Source organism: Ursus maritimus, unplaced genomic scaffold (assembly GCF_017311325.1).
Source record: "Ursus maritimus isolate PB19 unplaced genomic scaffold, ASM1731132v1 scaffold_7, whole genome shotgun sequence".
Lineage (NCBI taxonomy): Eukaryota > Metazoa > Chordata > Mammalia > Carnivora > Ursidae > Ursus > Ursus maritimus.
In genome coordinates, this window is record NW_024426885.1 from 33629100 (window position 1) to 33647444 (window position 18345).

Consider the following 18345-nt stretch of genomic DNA (forward strand, 5'->3'; position numbering starts at 1 on the left):
TGAGATTTTTCTTTAAAAGCATAAGCCTACACAGATGAAGAGAAAAGGAGAAGAGGAAAGTAAACTTTTAGAATGTTGAAAGCTGACGGATATGTGGTAAAAAAAAAAAAAATTCAGATCTGAGAAAACTGGATTCTAAGGCAAGAGTTGAGAAACCAAGAATAAACTTATCTATTCTCTAGAATCTCTGAAAATGTCAAGAATTGATAGGAATCCCACTACTTATGGAAGTAGGAGTGAAAGGAAGGCTAAAGTAAGGAATATTGGTTGTAAATCTGCTTAAGCAGCAAACTACTCCAGTCATGTGAGCAACAATCAGTCCCCATTTTGGCAAAATACTGAAGAGACTAAAACAGATCATCTCTGAATAGGTAGGGAGACCACCCAAGGTTGAAGGTAATAGTACTGATCTGAAAACAAGAGGATTAGTAGAGCATAAATATACTAAACGCTCTCTTCCTCAACTCAGCTCCCACAATGCTGGCATTCAGATCTTTACCCTCCAGATAGTAGACTGGAAAAGTCTCCTCCAGGGAATCTGAGCACCCGCAGGAGAAATAACTCCAGATATTAAGACCAAAGGCTCACCAACTAAACAGCCCAGCTAGATAACCTCACAGTGAAATTCACAATCAACAAGGCCCACCCACATACCCAGAGCTTCCAATGATGCATCTTATGTCCACTACACTAAAATATGAGTGGTCAACCAAGGAATTATCTGACATCTGAGAAACACCTCTACCAACAAAGTCAGAGATAAAAATAAAATAAAAAATAAAAAACCTGGGGGGAGGGGACTTAGTGGAAACAAACTATATGCAAGGAGATATATAAATAGATATGTCTAAAATCTCACAGAAGTAAAGACAAAATACTGTTAGCATACCCTAAAAAGAAGAAAATAAAGGAAAAGAAATATTTGGAGATCAAAAAAGTTTTTAGAAATTAAAAATCAGAGACCAGAAATGAAATAAAATCAACATTTTTGGAAGATAAAAATGAAGAAATATCCTAGAAGCAGAGCAAGGAGTCAAAAAAATTAAAAAATGTTAAAGAAGAGAAAAGAAAATCAGAGGACCAATCTAGAAGATTAAACATCACTATCTGTCCTAGAATCAAGAAACAGAAAGAAATAAATAATTCAAGAAAACTTCTTAGATCTTAAACACATTATCAGATCAAAAAACAGTTTCCAGGGGTCCCTGGGTGGCTCAGTCATTAAGCGTCTGCCTTCGGCTCAGGGCGTGATCCCAGAGTCCTGGGATCGAGCCCCACATCAGGCTCCTCTACTGGGAGCCTGCTTCTTCCTCTCCCATTCCCCCTGCCTGTGTTCCCTCTTTTGCTGGCTGTCTCTCTCTCTCTGTTAATAAATAAATAAAATCTTTAAAAAAAAAAAAAAAACAGTTTCCAGATTAAATTCCAGACAGGTTCACCAAGTACCCAGCACAATGGAAGTAAACAGGCCCATATCAAAGCACATCATCAGGAAACTACAGACCACAGGAGAAGGTTCTAAAAGAGAAAAAAAGGTAGGTCACAAACTAAAGATGAGAAATTAGAATGGCTTCAAACTTCTCAACTGCAACCCTGGAAGGCTAGAGGGTATGAGAGAGGTGTGTGTCTGGGGCAGGGGTTATTAATAAGCCCACACAGCAAGCAGATCTTGCTTGCTTGTTTCTAAATACCATTACTAAAAGGAACTAGGGTACCTTGGAAAATGGCTATTTATAGGTCTAGGGCAAGAAAAGTACATGTGAGCCTGGAACATATTATTGTGTGATAACCAAGAAAGTACTCAAAGACAAATGAAGACACAGAAATTGGCTTGAGGGGTTCCCCTAGCCAAATGTGGTACAATTTGAGCATCAAAAAGAATAATGAAAACAAAAGATTATAACACACTTATTTAAAAAAAAATCCATGAGTCTATAGTGATAATCAGAAAAAGAAGATAAAAAGAAAAGGGAAATAAAAAGAAAGAGCTTTAAAAAAAAAGAAAAGCTCTTCTTTATATTAAGAAAGACAGCTAATAAATGTCAAAGGAATGAGAGAATTATAAAAATCACCATTTTGTAACCCCAATATAATAAATGATTAAAGCAAGAGGGGCACCTGGCTGGCTCAGTCAGAGGAGCATGTGACTCTTGATCTTGGGGTTGTGAGATTGAGCCCCACATTGGGTATGGAGATTACTTAAAAACAAAAAAATATTAAAATCTAAAGCAAGAATCCTAAAACCAATGAGTGGAAGGTTGTTAAGGAAATAGGACTCAAAATATCACCCCACAGATTACTTAGTAATTGCAAAGAGAAAAAGATACTTTTTCAAGTGATCTGTAGACATCGTCTTAACCAAATAATCAAATTTAGCATAACCTAGAGACAATCTAACAGTATGTGCCTCCTGATTTCATACAGTGAGTGGTACACAATATCACTTATGTCATACTCATACCCAAAACAGTTCATCTGATTCTTCTAATCATGAGAAAATAATTAAATAAATCCAAAATGTCCTGGTCGACAAGACAACTGACCTGGACACTCTCATAAAAAACAAAGAAAAACAGGAAGACTGTTCTAGATTAAAGGGACAAAAAAGTACATATCAACCAACATTTCAGGGAGGAAATGAAGATATAAGACATCAGGGGGATAAATGGGGAAATCTTAATATAAATATTAGATCATGTTATTGAAAAATATATAATGCTCCAACCTGAAAAATAGTGAAGAAACATTAAAAGTTATTCAAAGACATAAATGTAAATACCAAAATAATGCCTTAAAAGATTTGAAAGTTTTTTTGCCCCTAGCAAGAAGGAATGGTGAATGGCAAGTAGGGACGATGCTGCCTGTGTCTTCAACAAACATATAGAACTATATTATCTAGATCTTTAAAATATAAGGATGTACAACTTTGATAGAAAAAGACAATATACATATATATGAATATATATATACATATATATATACACACATGCACACACATACACACAAATAGAAGACTTTCAGGATAGTTTATGGTTCGTGTATTAAGAAGGAAAAAATAACTACTAATTAGTATGAATTGGTAAAGGTCAATAAAATTCAGTGTTTAGCATTAGAAAGCAGGACATACACAGATATCTGAGTATAGATTTGTACATAATGTACTGTGATAATTAAGCAATTATTAATAAACTAAGAGGAAATCATTATTTCTCTATTGCAAATGTAGAATATTCTCATTTATTCTGATTTTTCTGTTACTTTAAAACTGTTCATCTTTAAGACATTTTAAAAATTATTACACTAATGATAATCAATAAACTTCTTCAAATGATTCTTCATTTGTCATGTGTTCATTTGTGTTAAAAAACAGAACACGATCTACAGTAGCCCAGTCTGTCAAAATATCACTACCCACACTGCTTTCACTGTGTGTTCCCACTATAAACACTTAGCCTCTGATTATATGCAATGTTCACATGGAAGCTCATCAGTATTTTTTCATTCCTGTTCAGTTGTCTATTTGTCCTTCAACAATATCATCAATCTTTGATTTTACTTATAAAGGACAAGGATCAACAAATAAATGGCTAAGAATTGCTTTATTAGATGATTCTGATGGGCAAATTGCATGAAAAAGAATAAAGGTAGAAAGCAAAACTTCACATGACTCACTATAATTTATAGTAACTTTATCCATGCTTTCTTTAACAGAAAAGTAAAAGATTCTTATTAAAAACAGTAAAGAAACCAACTCACCTTTTTGCACTCATCTGTTCTTTTAGCTTACTGTACATTTCCAGCACTGCATTAAAAAATATAACTTATTTTAGCTTTCAAAATGAGAGAAAAATTCAGATGAAAAAATTAAAGCAGGGAAGAACCTATTATAATTCATTAATTTTCTCTATATTTTAATTCAGGCTTATATCTTCAAATAAAATTTTACACATCAAGTAAGTAAAAACATTTTAATGTCCTCATATGGTGAACATCACATTATATATGTGAACACATTATCTGGAATTTGGAACACTTTCATATGCTGATACCTATAATTGAAACATTAACCTACTAACAATGATCATATTCAGAAACTTAATAGTATCACTTCCCTGTAGTGTAACTGGAAGTTTGGACTTTATTCAAGAGACAAAGTTGAGCAAGTGAGATTGATTAATTTTAATTCAATATATCAAATAAAATACATATACCAAAAATATACCAAACATAAAATTTTACACTAAACTGACAAAAAAAAAACCCTCAAAAGTTTAGAGATTAAATTATAATAAAATCATAAACATAACAAAGCAACTTTGTTTTAACATTTCTATTATAGACTCAGAAATGCAATTATTCAATAAAATTGTTATAAGCTTCAGCAAGAAAACACACTGCCACCAAAAATGTTTTAATGCAACTACCAGATCACCATTTATCCTTAGTAGAATTTCAAGGTATAAAGTGAGTAAACTATCATTGGCTCATCAAGCCAGCTTACATTTTCAGACCAGAGAGACAGACACTTTTTTCCAGATTTTCTATTTTGGCTACTTCCCAGGGGTCCTCAAGGTTACAGAAGATATTTAGTTCACTTGTCTGAAAACCATAAAGCTACAATGGTGGCAATAGTGAACCACCCTAGCCCTGTGATCCTTATGTTTATCTCTATCACAGCGCCTATATTGTAAGGCAGTATTTCTCACATTTTCCAACCAAAACATTAAACACATCACCTGGGAAAACGCCTAAAACTGCTGCTTAAGTATAAACTTTCTTTGAAGTCTCCTGTTTTATCTCAACAATTTATGTAACTTTCATATCTTATTTTCATATAAAAATAATGCTCTCCTCAAAAATAATCAAGTAAAACTAATGTACCAGGAAAATACATTGTTTACCTATGACTTCTTATATCCTCTCATACCCCTCCTAAACCAAGGAGGCATTAGGCAATTATACAATAATTAAGCTCACTTATCTTTATTCACATTAGATTGTAAGATACTTCAGAGCTTAGACTATATCATTTTCAACTTTATATTTCCAATATCTACCATAATGCTGACACAAAAAAGTATTTACGAGTGGATAATTAGATAGAAGGCTAGATGGAGGAAAGGAGGCAGTTCTCAATGTGGCTATTAAGAACACAATGTTTACATGAATTCAGATTGTCTGTCCAGCAAAGACAGTAGCAGTAACAAAAGTCTACCTCTACTTCCCTTTATTTCTCTATTCCAAAAAGCCCTCCAGGGGCATAAGCCGAATTCAGCTCTTTCTCATTCCACCAGTACCCAATTTTTTAGGCTTATTACCATTCAGGGACAAAGCAATCAAATTTAAAGACTGTCTTCATGGCTACTTCAGTGTATCTAATGGTGGCAAAGAGGTATTATTAAACATTACTATAAGGAAGTAGGTTTCTCAACCCTGAAACTGAACATAATAAGCAGAATTTTATTTACTCAAAGTTAATGTGCAAATATCCATGGTCCAGAGATTAAAATGAATAGAATTTCAATGATTCTAAAAAAAAAAGAAAAGTTATTCTCACAAGGTCAAAAAACAATGTTTTTTAGTTAATAAAATCTGCTGACAGTTTTAACATACAATTTGTGTTCTAAGCTAAATTTACATTATATAAATATTATACAAAGCATCTCATTCTATTCCCCTGGACATGGAGGTTCAGGTTCCTTCCTAAAAAAAAATAAGTTTAAAAAACGGGATAGTAAGATGGATTCAGCTCACTATATGAGAAAAAGATGACATACACATTGTCTTCCTTTTGTATGAACAGGATACATCAGGGGAAGGAAAATACTGGTGAGTTTCTTCAGAATTTATTTGATGTCCCAGTAATATCTGAGCCATAACAGAGAGATCAAAAACTCAGAAACCTAAAAAGTCAGTCTTTCCAAAATATAAGAGTAAAGGCAAAACCAAAGAAGGGAAAAGACCTAGCACTTCTGAATGTTTTTTTACTTTATCAGCAAAACGAGACTGTGAGCAAAGCAAACCAACTTGCTTAAGTGACAAACAGAAAATAGTGGAAAATCAGAGGTAAAAAATTAGGCGAATTAGGAAAAGGCAAGGACATGTAATCAAAAGATACTCTCCTCCATGGGAAAGTATTCTGAGGAAAAACAAAAAAGCAGTGGGAGGGGGGTGAGGGACAAAGGACAAACTAGGCAGGAAGGAAATGGGAGAGGTACAGGTTGTTCTAGGAATCTGATGTGACAGATTATCAAACAAAACTTTATAAGATAAGAAAACCATGAAAATTCAAGGACTAAAATAGATAAGAAAGATAACCATGAGCTTTTGGGGGCAATCACCAAAAAATCTGTAATTCCCATAATGAATAAAGACCATATGCTATCATTAAATTATAATTTTACCAAGCCAAGCATTACATTATAGACAAGTTTAACTCACCTGGAAGGCATAACTGCAATTTTTCTACTACTGTTGTAATGTTCCTCTGCTGAATTCTACATCGAATAATATCTTCTGTTTGGACTATCACCTTAGAAAAGAAGAAATGCTCATATTTTTAAGCAAACAGTTAAATTGCATCCACATATTGAGTATGCAAGAAATGTATCATATTCTAACCTCCTTTCCAGCATCTTGAAATCTTCGGTTGGTATCAGTAACTTGCACCTTAAAAATAAATTCACCTTAGTTAGACAAATATGCATAAAACTGCCCTGATATAACTGCTCACCCTTGTAATCAGATCATGCTTCATGAGAAACTTAGAACAAAGAAATGCAAATTCAAATTAACTCTACAGCTTGAACTTGAACTTTTGATTGAAAAGGGCTTTTGTTAACTTCAATTACTTATGACAGTTCTTTTTAACAGATTCTGTGGCAAACTTCTCAAATTTAATCTAGATTTTTGAACTTTACTTGCTTCTCTAAGTCTGTCAAACAATTCAAATCACTGACCCAATTGACCACTGGTCCCCTTTTTGATAACTTCAATGAGGTCTATGTGCCATTCATTGTCTGTATGAAATGGTGATTGCATTTTATGGTAATTAAACATTCATACTTTGCTGAATGCAAACACTGGGTGGTTGATTAACATCAAACACGGAAATTTCAATCCACAGCAACATTTTAATGCTGCAGGTGCAGACAAAGCTCAACCTCAAATTTTCCCACATATTAAGTGACTCATTAGGTCATCATAGTAAGGAAGCACATTCTAGTTTATTAAAAATCTCATTAATTTCTGAACAAAGATGCTCAGTGACCTCATTGATGCTGTATTTGGTCTCTTGTTATCTGAATATCCTTTATGTAATAGTTTTCTGATCATAACCTTTAGTGAACCGGGGTCATTTTATCTGCTAAATTCTCCAAATGTAAAGAAAGATAAATAGGCAAATTCTTACAACTAAATACTTTTTATTCTGACTGAACAAATTCAGGTCTCATTTAATAAATGTTTTTTGCTGTGTGGCAGAAAATACAGACCAATTTTCTTTAAGAAAATTATGCTCTACTAAACTAAAAAAAAGTTTCAATATTAAATTTTTGAGAACACACTCATTTTTTTTTAATTTTTAGAGGATAGCTTTTTACTATGATACTAATTGCCATTTTTAAAATTCTAAAACTGCAAATGAGGCCTTCCTTTGTATGAATTTTTTTAGTTCATTTCCCTGCATGGAAAGAAATCCTGTTAAGTCAATGCATTACTTGCTTTACAAAAAAGAGATTACGCCTGTCATTAGCATGACAACTATGTTAATAGAGCATAAAGAGCATTTCCAAATATACACACTAATTCCCTTCTTGAAAATAGTACATTTAATAATGATTTGTACATAGGCACTACAAACTAATACTTCACAAATTTAATGAGAGCATTAAAAATAAAGAGAATTTTAAAATATTTCTTACCTTCAGTTTTTCTGCATCAGTTCTTACTTTAAGGAGCTCTGTAATAGCATCTACAAAACCCTGATGATGAAAATTACACATCTTTTCAATTTCCTTGTCATGATTACGGATACAAGCATCTAACTTTTCCATGAACTTCTTGTGTGCATTTGGTTGGTCATCATACACAGACCTGAATGTACACAAAAAAGAAAACTAACATTAACTTCCCAGTTCACCAAAATTTATCCTTTATTAAGCCCATTCTTTGCAATAGCTAATAATTTTTTTTTGCTTTGTAATCAGTATATTAAGGAGACATTCATACATTTCAAGAATTACTTAATTCTGATATCCAGATTTAAGCCTGTGAATATGACTTTTAAATATACAATTAAAGCCATTCATCATAGTATGATATAGTACCAACATTAAATTACAGTTATTTCAGAATATAAGTTAAATTGTTTAAAGTAAGCAAGCCTGTAACACACCTAAAAAACACCTTCCTATCTCTTACATGCAAATTACTTCTCCAGCACAAAGGTCTCTTCACTCTAAATTACCCTGCTCCCAAAGTCACCACTCTGAAGCTTACCATGGTCCAAAGGGAAGGGGAAAAAATGCCATCAGGACTGATATATCCAAAAAACCCAAAAAACAAAAAAACAAAACGAAACAAAAAAACGATGGCACAGCAGAAGGGAGTGCAATTCTACAAGTTTGAGCCCTCAAGCAGCAGCATATTACGATAAATCCTTTCTTTAGAAAGGTATCATTTCCATCACTGATACCACAGGCCAATTTACATAGCAAGCTATCTTCAAGTAACAGCTGAGGCAACAGAATAAATGCAGAGGCATCACAATGAATCCCACTTAATAATATAACCATGGATCAACAATTCTCTACATATTAAGTTCTTTGATTGCCAACTGAATACAAGTTTTAACTTCATAGCAACAGCTCGTCATCTTTTTTTTTTTTAAAAAAAGACTTATTTATTTCAGAGAGGGAGAAAGCACAAAAGGGAGAGGGGGAGGGAAAGGGAGAGAGAGAATCTCAAGCAGTCTCCATGCTGAGCACAGAGCCTGATGCAAGGCTCAATCTCAGGACCACAAGATCATGACCTGAGCTGAAACTAAGAGTTGGACGCTTAACTGACTGTGTTACCCAGGCTCCCGCATGGGCTGATAACCTTAAAATAAAACTGGATTGATAGTACTGTCACTAGTAGAAATCATTTGTATGAAAAATAATTTCTTTTTGAACTTATTATTAAGTGAACCACAAACCCTCTAGATATCTGGAAACTGTCTGGATATCAGGAAATAAAGGTCTGAGGCTCAGGACATGAGTCTTTAGCATACTAGTGTTCAAAAAAGAATCACTGAGTGAATGATTAAAGAATGATGAACAAACTCCTGATTTCTACGGTACTTACTGTGTCAGGACATATTCTAAGTGCTTTATATATTAATTTTTTAATCTTACAACAAACTTGTATAAAGAAAGTATTATTATTACCCTTGCTTTACAAGTTACAGATTATGTAACTGCTGTAAATTCCACACTAGCAAGGGACAGATGAGTATGAATCCTGGCAATCTGGCTCCAGAGTTCATATTCTCAAACACAAGGCCATACTACAGTCACCACAATGTTCTCTAAATATGGTGTACATATTCCTACTGTATCTCAGCTCATGCTATCTCCACATAAAGGGCATCACCTCCCTGCCAACCACCATTCAGAAAAGGATTAACTTTGCCCAAGGAAAGGTTTGGCCCTTGCCCCCAGCTCCTGGGAGGTAAGCCTTCAGAATGTCCTACCTGATAGTTGTCTTTACTTGGGGGCTGTGGGCAATGCCAAATAATCAAGGCTAGCAAAGTGGTTTACAATGTGATTTAGAGTGGATGGGGGCCTTCGGCCACATTGTATCAGCTCCAGACAGTCTACAGACTAAGGGTAAGCAACTCACGGCAGTCACCCATGTCTATGTGACCAACCCCCAGGAAAAATCCTGGACACAATGGCTTAGGTGGTTGGCAATGCTCCATGATTACTGGCACACATCATTGCTGAGAGAAGTGCTGTCTACATGACCACTGGGAAAGGACTACTGGAAGACTCTGCTTTGAACTCTCCTAGGCCCTGCCTTATATGACTTTTCCTGATGTTAATTTTAATCCGTATTCTTTTGCTGTAACAAACAGCAACTGTGAATATAACAGCTTTCTAAATTCTATGAGTACTCCTAGTAAATTACTGAACTTGAGGGTAGTCTTGGGGACCTCCCAAAAATGTGCCCCCCCCCCAATCTGCTGCCTATTGTTTGAGATTTAGTTCAATTCCCATTTCCTCCAATAGAACTTTGTCAATGATTTCCATGCCAAGTAACCTCTTCATAAGCAGAATAGGTAAATTTACACTCCTTTCCACTCATTGTGACATGTACATACATTATATTTTGTACTGTAATTTAAACCTTTCAAATATACATCCTATATTTTGTTTCTTCATATCAATCATAAGCTTCTTGAGTGTAGCCTCCATGTTATAGATTTTTTTTTAAAAGATTTTATTTATTTATTTGACAGAGATAGAGACAGCCAGCGAGAGAGGGAACACAAGCAAGGGGAGTGGGAGAGGAAGAAGCAGGCTCATAGCGGAAGAGCCTGATGTGGGGCTCGATCCCATAACGCGGGGATCACACCCTGAGCCGAAGGCAGACGCTTAACTGCTGTGCCACCCAGGCGCCCCTCCATGTTATAGATTTTTAATGAGTACATATTATAATACTAGAGATAGCAATATTGGGTAGCAATTATTAAAAATTTGGGCCTTTAAGAGCTGAGCTGGAACTAGGCTCTGATTCTGGACATCTTCTCTTTTCTACCTATGCTACTCTCTCAGTCTCATCCAGATTTGGAGTTTTATATTCCATAAGAACACTGACACCTCCCAAATTTATGTTTCTAGCCCCAACCTCTCCCCTGAACTTCAAACTCATATATTTCTCCAACTGGGTATCTGATAAGCATTTCAAATATGTCCAAAATGATTTCCTACCTTCTTCCTCAAACCTGCTCCTCTCAGTCTTCCTTCATCTCAGTAAACTCCATTCTTCTAGTTGCTCTGGCAAAAAACCTTGAAATCACCCGACAGTTCTTCCTCTCGCTCTCCCCACCAAAATAATCCAGCAAATCCAACCACATTTTACAACCTCTACTGGTGCCACCCTGGACTAAGCCACCATCATCCTGCCTAGAATGTTACCATAACTATGAACACATATTGAAGTAATATATATACACACATTTCTAAATTTTTTTAACCTATTTTAGTACAAGTTTGTAATTTATCTGGCTCTTAAAAAACCAGGTAGTAAACAGAACATACCCAAAGAATTGTACTCTCTTTTTTCTGTTACAGCTGTAGCATTGTAGCAAAAATCTAAGAGATATTTCAGGACTGCCCCACTACAATGTCCCTCCAAAGAGGGTTTGCCTCTGTTAGTGCAAAAGTAATACTGTTATCTCTTTAAAAAATATTAATAATAAACAAAAAGAAGAAAAACAATAGTTATTTTCCAGAAGTCTATTTTATTCTAGAAAGTTATAGTCCATCTTTTGGTGTGTCTTTCTAATTTATTCTCCAGATTTTTAAAAACAAAACTACTTCTAATTTATAATAATTCAAGACACTGCCAGTGCATCTAGTATAGCATCCCAGGTGAATGCCTCTTTTTCTACTGAGGTTATGAGTATGGAGAAAAGCAGTATCAGAACATATGCAATACTCACCCCCCATTAATAGAAAACCAAAGCATGAAATGGGTGAACTATTTATATCCCATGCCTTCTGCTGTTAAAATAGAACTGTAAGCCCCAATAAAAATACCATTAAGGAATCAGTCCTGTGAATGATCCATCTTTTACTACAAAGTCTTAGTCTCTCCTGACTCCTGATAACCACTTGCTGCTACAGACATAAATACAAGCTGCAGCCCAAGCTGATATAACCTGCGTGTCACCCATAATCCATATCAATGAGATCATTCTGAGCAGAGTACACAGAAATAAAAGAAGTGGAGATGAGGAAACATTCTAAACCACAAAAATAAATTGCATTTTTTAAAATGTACTGAAGGCTCAAGCAAGTGCCAGAATCCAAAATTCATCACAAGATAGAATTTGGCCCTGAAAAGGACCCTAGGAAGTTCCTAGTTCTGACTTTCTCAACTTAATAGATGCAGCACAAATCTAAGAGCCAGACACAAGCACTCAAAGTGGAATGAATACATGTAGTTGATTTCACCCTCTATCCACTCTGGTGAAAATATTAGAAATAACTAGTCCGAAAATTTGCGAATAAAGCCAACAATAAATAGGTGAGAGAATAGAGACAAACAGGAAAGGAGAAAGAGTGGATATGCATAGGAACATTGGAAAAGGGAAAAAAGCAAAAGCAATTCCTCTCCCAAGTATTTCCTGCACCATATACATAGTAGGAATTATCCATCTTTCCTCTGAAGGGACCTACGTTTAATTAGAGATACCTTGGAAAGACAGTGGAGGGAGGATATGGAAAGCAGAGAAGATGTGCACTCCCTGTCAACAATTCCTCACAGTCACTGAACTGACTAAATAGATGTCATATCTGCTGCTTCTGGCTTAATGTGGTGAAGATAAAAAAAACACAGTAACACACCAAGTACTTATATTAAGTACTTTGCATGCATTATCTCATTAATATTCACTACAGCTTTACAGGGTAGACTCTATTAGCATCCCAAAGTACAAATGTAGTTTGGGAAGATGAAGACTTTAAGTCCAAAGTCACACAGTAGTAGGGCCAAGATTTAACCCCAAGTCTACCCGATTCCAAAGCCAGCGCTCTTAACCGTTATGTCACATAAACTCTCCAATCAGAAATGGTGATAAGCAGCAAGGAATGCAGAGAAGTTATGGGCATAGCAACTAACCAGATCACCTTTGAAGATCAACAATTGAGAATGACTCGATAGGGAATCCCTGATGTGCACTGTTGCACCCATCAGGTGAAATCATCCAACGGACAGAAAAAAAGGATGAGAACTGGGGCATAGCTAATTGTTAGGCAGTATTAAATTACAAATGCAACAAAATATAGAGGAGCAAAATACGAAGTAGAGAAAACTAAGGGCCCTTTACTTGTCTAACCTCAGCCGAAGGCTCTAAAAAATCTATTTTTTCTTGTCTTTGAGTGACAGTTTTTATTCTTTGAAATTGTGATCTGTAGGACAAGAAAGGAAATACCATTCAGCACTATTCAATCTTTGAACCCTAAGTCAGTTAACAGTTTTATCCATCTAATTATTAATGTACCAAATACATGCTGTACAAGCAATATACATTTTTAATGAATCTTTCTGCTTTTAAAATGTTCCTCAGAATGCTATAATGTCTACCGGCAAGCCTAATCAAATCCTATAAACAAATACACACAGACATATGGCAAAACCAGAAAGCTGGTAAATTTTCCACTATCCCACATCCACTAAGGTTATAAATTAATGCTCCATATACAGTTGAACCTTGGACAACGATTTGAACTGCATGGGTACACTTTCACGCAATTTTTTTTCAATAGAGTATAGTACTGTCTCTTCCTTAAAACTTTCTTAATAACATTTTCTTTTCTGTAGCTTACTTGATTGCAAGAATACAGTATATAATACACATAACATACAAAATATGTGTTAATTGACTATTTATGGTATCATAAGGCTTCTGGTCAACAGTAGGCTCTTAGTAGTTAAGTCTTTGGGAGTCAAAAGTTATATGCAGATTTCCAACTGCACAGGGGGTCAGTGACCCCTAACCGCCACATTGTTCAAGTGTCAATTATACATATAATAACTTCAATGTAAGAGAGTTCAGTCTTCCCTTCCAAAAGCTTAGCACAATAAAGCCTTACTTCTACCAAAATGTAAAGCTAATCACGCCAAAAGGCAGATGTAAAATAAATTTAAAAGAAGGGATGACTTAAAAACTTCATGCGAACAGAAAATAAGGATAGAGTATGCTACACTAAGAGATTTTAATTTATATATTTTAATTTTAGCAAGTAGGAATGCATAAAAACAATGTATGTGTCTTAAAATCATTGCTTAGTACACATTTCCTATCTTCAATATACCTAATCTTCCACTCCAAAGCAAAATGTTGAAATATGAGTTATCATACATTATTTGACCATCTGATGTATCAGACTTATAGCATTTAAACAAGTAAATCATCTTTCAGAAATGCCTTCTTGAATTGTATGTACAGGGCTCCACCTAGTGGTAATAAAAGAGATATAAGAAAAACTAAGAACATTAAAATGTTAAAATTGCTTCTTTAAAAATTAACGTTATCAAATCAAATGTCTTAATGGAGGAACTCAGACTACTTCAAGTTTTGGGACAAATACTCTATTCTATTAAGAAGATAAATGATTTATTAATCATTCCAGTTTTTTTAAGGAGAACATCTTTTTGATGGAAAACAAATAACATTCACGAAATATTATGTGAAAAAGGACTCTTTTATTAATGGAAACACATTAGGATATTTTTTGCCAAAAGGCACATAATATTGTTATACCATTTTCAGTATCTTTTTCTTTCACCATACTTTCACTGTAAAAAAAAAAAAATTCCAGAACAATAACTGTAAAGAGCATAAAATGTACAGGTTTCTCCTACTATCTGAAGGTAGAGAGCTCCTATGAAACCAAAATCGTGTAGACTGAAGAAGCAATTATTACTAATTTATACAGAAATATTTTTGAGCGTTCCCAGACCCCCCAAAAAAAACCTCTCTTAGGTTTTTCTGATATATCTTAGAATACATCTCGCTAACAGATGTACAAAACAAAGATAAAACGCAGATGCTCACAGACACAGTTCAGAGCTATGGCTGTTTGATGCTAAGTGTAGATCCCCAGGAAGGAGCTTGGCAGTGCCACTCCTGCTGCTCATGCTGCTGACTGCAATTTTCACTTTCTTTTTTCACAAAAGCAAAAATCCTCTTTGGATTTCTTTCAGTTAGTGGAAACAGGTATTAATGTAGGTCTTTTGTAAAAGTGAACTGATGTAACATAAACTTTAAAAAAGCAGGGGATACCTGTATTTATTTGCTGAGAAATGACTTTTTAACTTCTAGTAAAATGTTTACATTTTAAAAAAATTGATAAAATCTCAAATACCCAATCCAATTTCCCTAAACTTCCTGTATTTACTGAAGCACTATAGTTTTCTAGACAGAATAAAAATGGCCTTTCTTGATCTCAGAATCCTTCATTCTCCAATAGAACAGATATTCTATTGCATAACTACAAAAGAGCATAGCCAAGCCTACACAGAATAATGTGAAGATACTCACCTAAAGTCATTACCGTTAAAATACTAAACATTGGCAGACTTTCCTGTGAATTTTATTAAATGTCAACCAACTGCTGTTAAGGAAAAATTACGAAATACCAAATCTTAATTATTAATGATTAGAAATACAAAATTAAGATTAGTATTTAGACATTAAGTTTGATATGACATTTGAAACTGTTTAAAGAATAGCAAGGTAATGGATTTCCAAAATACTGTAAAGCTAAAGGCAAAAATACTATTCAAGAATCCCTGGGCATTAACACCGCATTTACTGTTGGTGTCAATACTTTCTACAAACTTTTATCAGAAAAGAAATGTCTGAAACACCTGGGTGGCTGAGTTGCTTAAGCATCTGCCTTCGCTAGGGTCATGATCCCACCTATGAGGTGCCTGGGATTGAGTCCTGTATTGGACTCCTTGCTCAGTGGGGAGACTGCTTCTCCCTCTGCCCCTTCCTGCCACCCTCCCGGCCTGCTCATGTGTGCGTACACACACGCACATGCATGCAATCTCTCTCTCTCTCTCTCTGATAAATAAAATCTTTAAAAAAAAAAAAAAGAAATGTGCACTGTTTTATCTCTGGTAAAACAGTATCAGCTACTTCTAATCTCCACTGGATGATTTTTAATGTCGTTTTTAAATTTTTCAAACATTAACCATATTTTCTGCTAGCTCTTAAAATGATACATTAGCCTTAATTCTATATTTCCGGTAATAAAAAAATTGCTTTTACATCCTTTCAAACACTCTTTATTCTTCCAGTCCATAACCATTTTTACTATCCTTTCACCAGTGTTTCAAATGTCATATCAAACTTAATGTCTAAATACTAATCTTAATTTTCTATTTCTAATTATTAGTAATTAAGATTTGGTATTTCATATTAGTGAGACTGCTTATGATACTTTAATAATTTCATATTTATACTGAATGCTTTTCAGATTCTAGGTACTGATCTAATTAGTACTGAAATTTTGCTTACTAACATTTTGCTACTAACATTTTGCTTACTAACGTTTGCATTTTGCTTACTGACATACCTTTTTCTGAATATTAAGTAAATTTATAAGACAATTAACCACTCTATTATCAGCTTTTGACAAATTAAATATTCCTAAAAATGATGCTATGAAGATAATGTTAAAAATAATAATAGAAAAACTAATCAGAAAATTTCAAAATCTGTGAGGTGCCTGGGTGGCTCAGTCGTTAAGCGTCTGCCTTTGGCTCAGGGCGTGATCCCAGGGTTCTGGGATCAAGCCCCACATCAGGCTCCATGTTCTTCTGCGAGCCTGCTTCTTCCTCTCCCACTCCCCCTGCTTGTGTTCCCTCCCTCACTGGCTGTCTCACTCTCTGTCAAATAAATAAATAAAATCTTAAAAAAAAAAAAAAAAAAAAAGAAAGAAAATTTCAAAACCTAATAAACAACCTGGGTAGCGCAGGCCTACGCCTGGCTAGGCGTGATCTCTGGCATTCTCGGGATCGAGTCCACATCGGCCTCCTGCGAAGCTTGCTTCCTCCTTCCCTTGCTGTGTTCCCTCTCTCGCTGGCTATCTCTCTGTCAAATAAATAAATAAAATCTTTTAAAAAAAAAAAAACCTAATAAAACCATCCTATACAATACAAATTGCTTGCTAAAACACTCAAAACGTTTGTTTTTTTTTTTTTTTAAGATTTTATTTATTTATTTGACAGAGAGAGAGACAGCCAGTGAGAGAGGGAACACAAGCAGGGGGAGTGGGAGAGGAAGAAGCAGGCTTCCAGCGGAGGAGCCCAATGCAGGGCTCGATCCCAGAACACCGGATCACGCCCTGAGCCGAAGGCAGACGCTTAACGACTGAGCCACCCAGGCGCCCCCCTCAAAAAAAATTTTTTTAAAGATTTTATTTATTTGACAGAGAGACAGCCAGCAAGAGAGGGAACACAAGCAGGGGGAGTGGGAGAGGAAGAAGCAGGCTCCCAGTGGAGCTCCCAGCAGAGCAGGGAGCCTGATGTGGGGCTTGATCCCAGGACCCTGGGATCACACCCTGAGCCGAAGGCAAATGCGTAACGACTGAGCCACCCAGGAGCTCCCCCCCAAATTTAAAAACAGATTTTGGGGGGCACCTGGGTGGCTCAGTCAGTTGGGCATCCAAATCTTGATTTCAGCTCTGGTCATGATCTCAGGCTCATGGGATTGAGCCCAGCATCACGCTCTACACTCAGCAGGGAGTCTGCCTGAGAGTCTCTCTGTTTCCCTCTGTCCTTCCCCTCACTAGCATGTGCTCTCTCTCCCTCGATCCCTCCGCCTCTCTCTCTAAAATAAATAAATATTTTTTTTAAAAAACACATTTTTTGTACATCAGTAAATTTGGTAAATTCAACAAATTGGTTGTGCAATTCCCTTCAGGAGCCTTTAGATTTAAGGTGCCCAAAATTTCAGCAGCACCCATGTGAAAAACAAAGAGCTAAAATATTAATCAAAGATAGCAAATGAGTTATCATTTGGGAGAGGGGCCCCCCTTTTTTTTCTTTTAAGCAACAAATAGCAAATATACCATCTCCCTACCTTAAATGCACAAAAGGCTTGCTTAAAGTATCACTTGATATTGGAAAAAATACATGTAATTCTACTTAGCAATATAAAATAGCAAGAAAAAAGTAGTCAATATAAAATTATCATACCCAGTACTCCTAACATTTTCCCAACCATTTTATCAAATATATCACACATGAATAACAATGTTCCCATAACTTTCCCTGACACTCTGTAATCCAAGAGTAAATAAGAAATGAAATAGCTCCAAAACAGTAACACCTGGATAAAGACAAAGGAGTATTCTTTCCAACAATGTTCATTAAGTACCAACCATATGCAATAGAAAGTGAAAATCAGGTGCAGAAAACAGACATATGCACAGTTAACTTTAACACAGAGGTTTACTGATCCCTATATCATTAAAAATTTATCTGTACTGTGCATAATTCTTCAAAAAGGTAGGAAAATAAATGAAGTAGTTTTACAACATAGGTCCAAAATTCCTCAACATACTT

The 18345-nt window shown here is 35.2% G+C and overlaps 1 protein-coding gene across 3 annotated transcripts in view; it reads right to left on the bottom strand.

Annotated features, from left to right (window-relative positions):
• Positions 1-18345, bottom strand: part of EXOC6 (exocyst complex component 6) — a 228117-nt gene that overhangs the window by 185934 nt on the left and 23838 nt on the right. For all 3 annotated transcript variants that reach the window (XM_040623792.1, XM_040623793.1, XM_008696251.2), the window contains exons 2-5: positions 7920-8091; positions 6619-6666; positions 6439-6529; positions 3754-3799 (exon numbers count right to left, since the gene is read on the bottom strand). In XM_040623792.1, coding sequence (XP_040479726.1) covers positions 3754-3799; positions 6439-6529; positions 6619-6666; positions 7920-8091 — 357 coding nt within the window. The remainder of the gene's footprint in view (positions 1-3753; positions 3800-6438; positions 6530-6618; positions 6667-7919; positions 8092-18345) is intronic.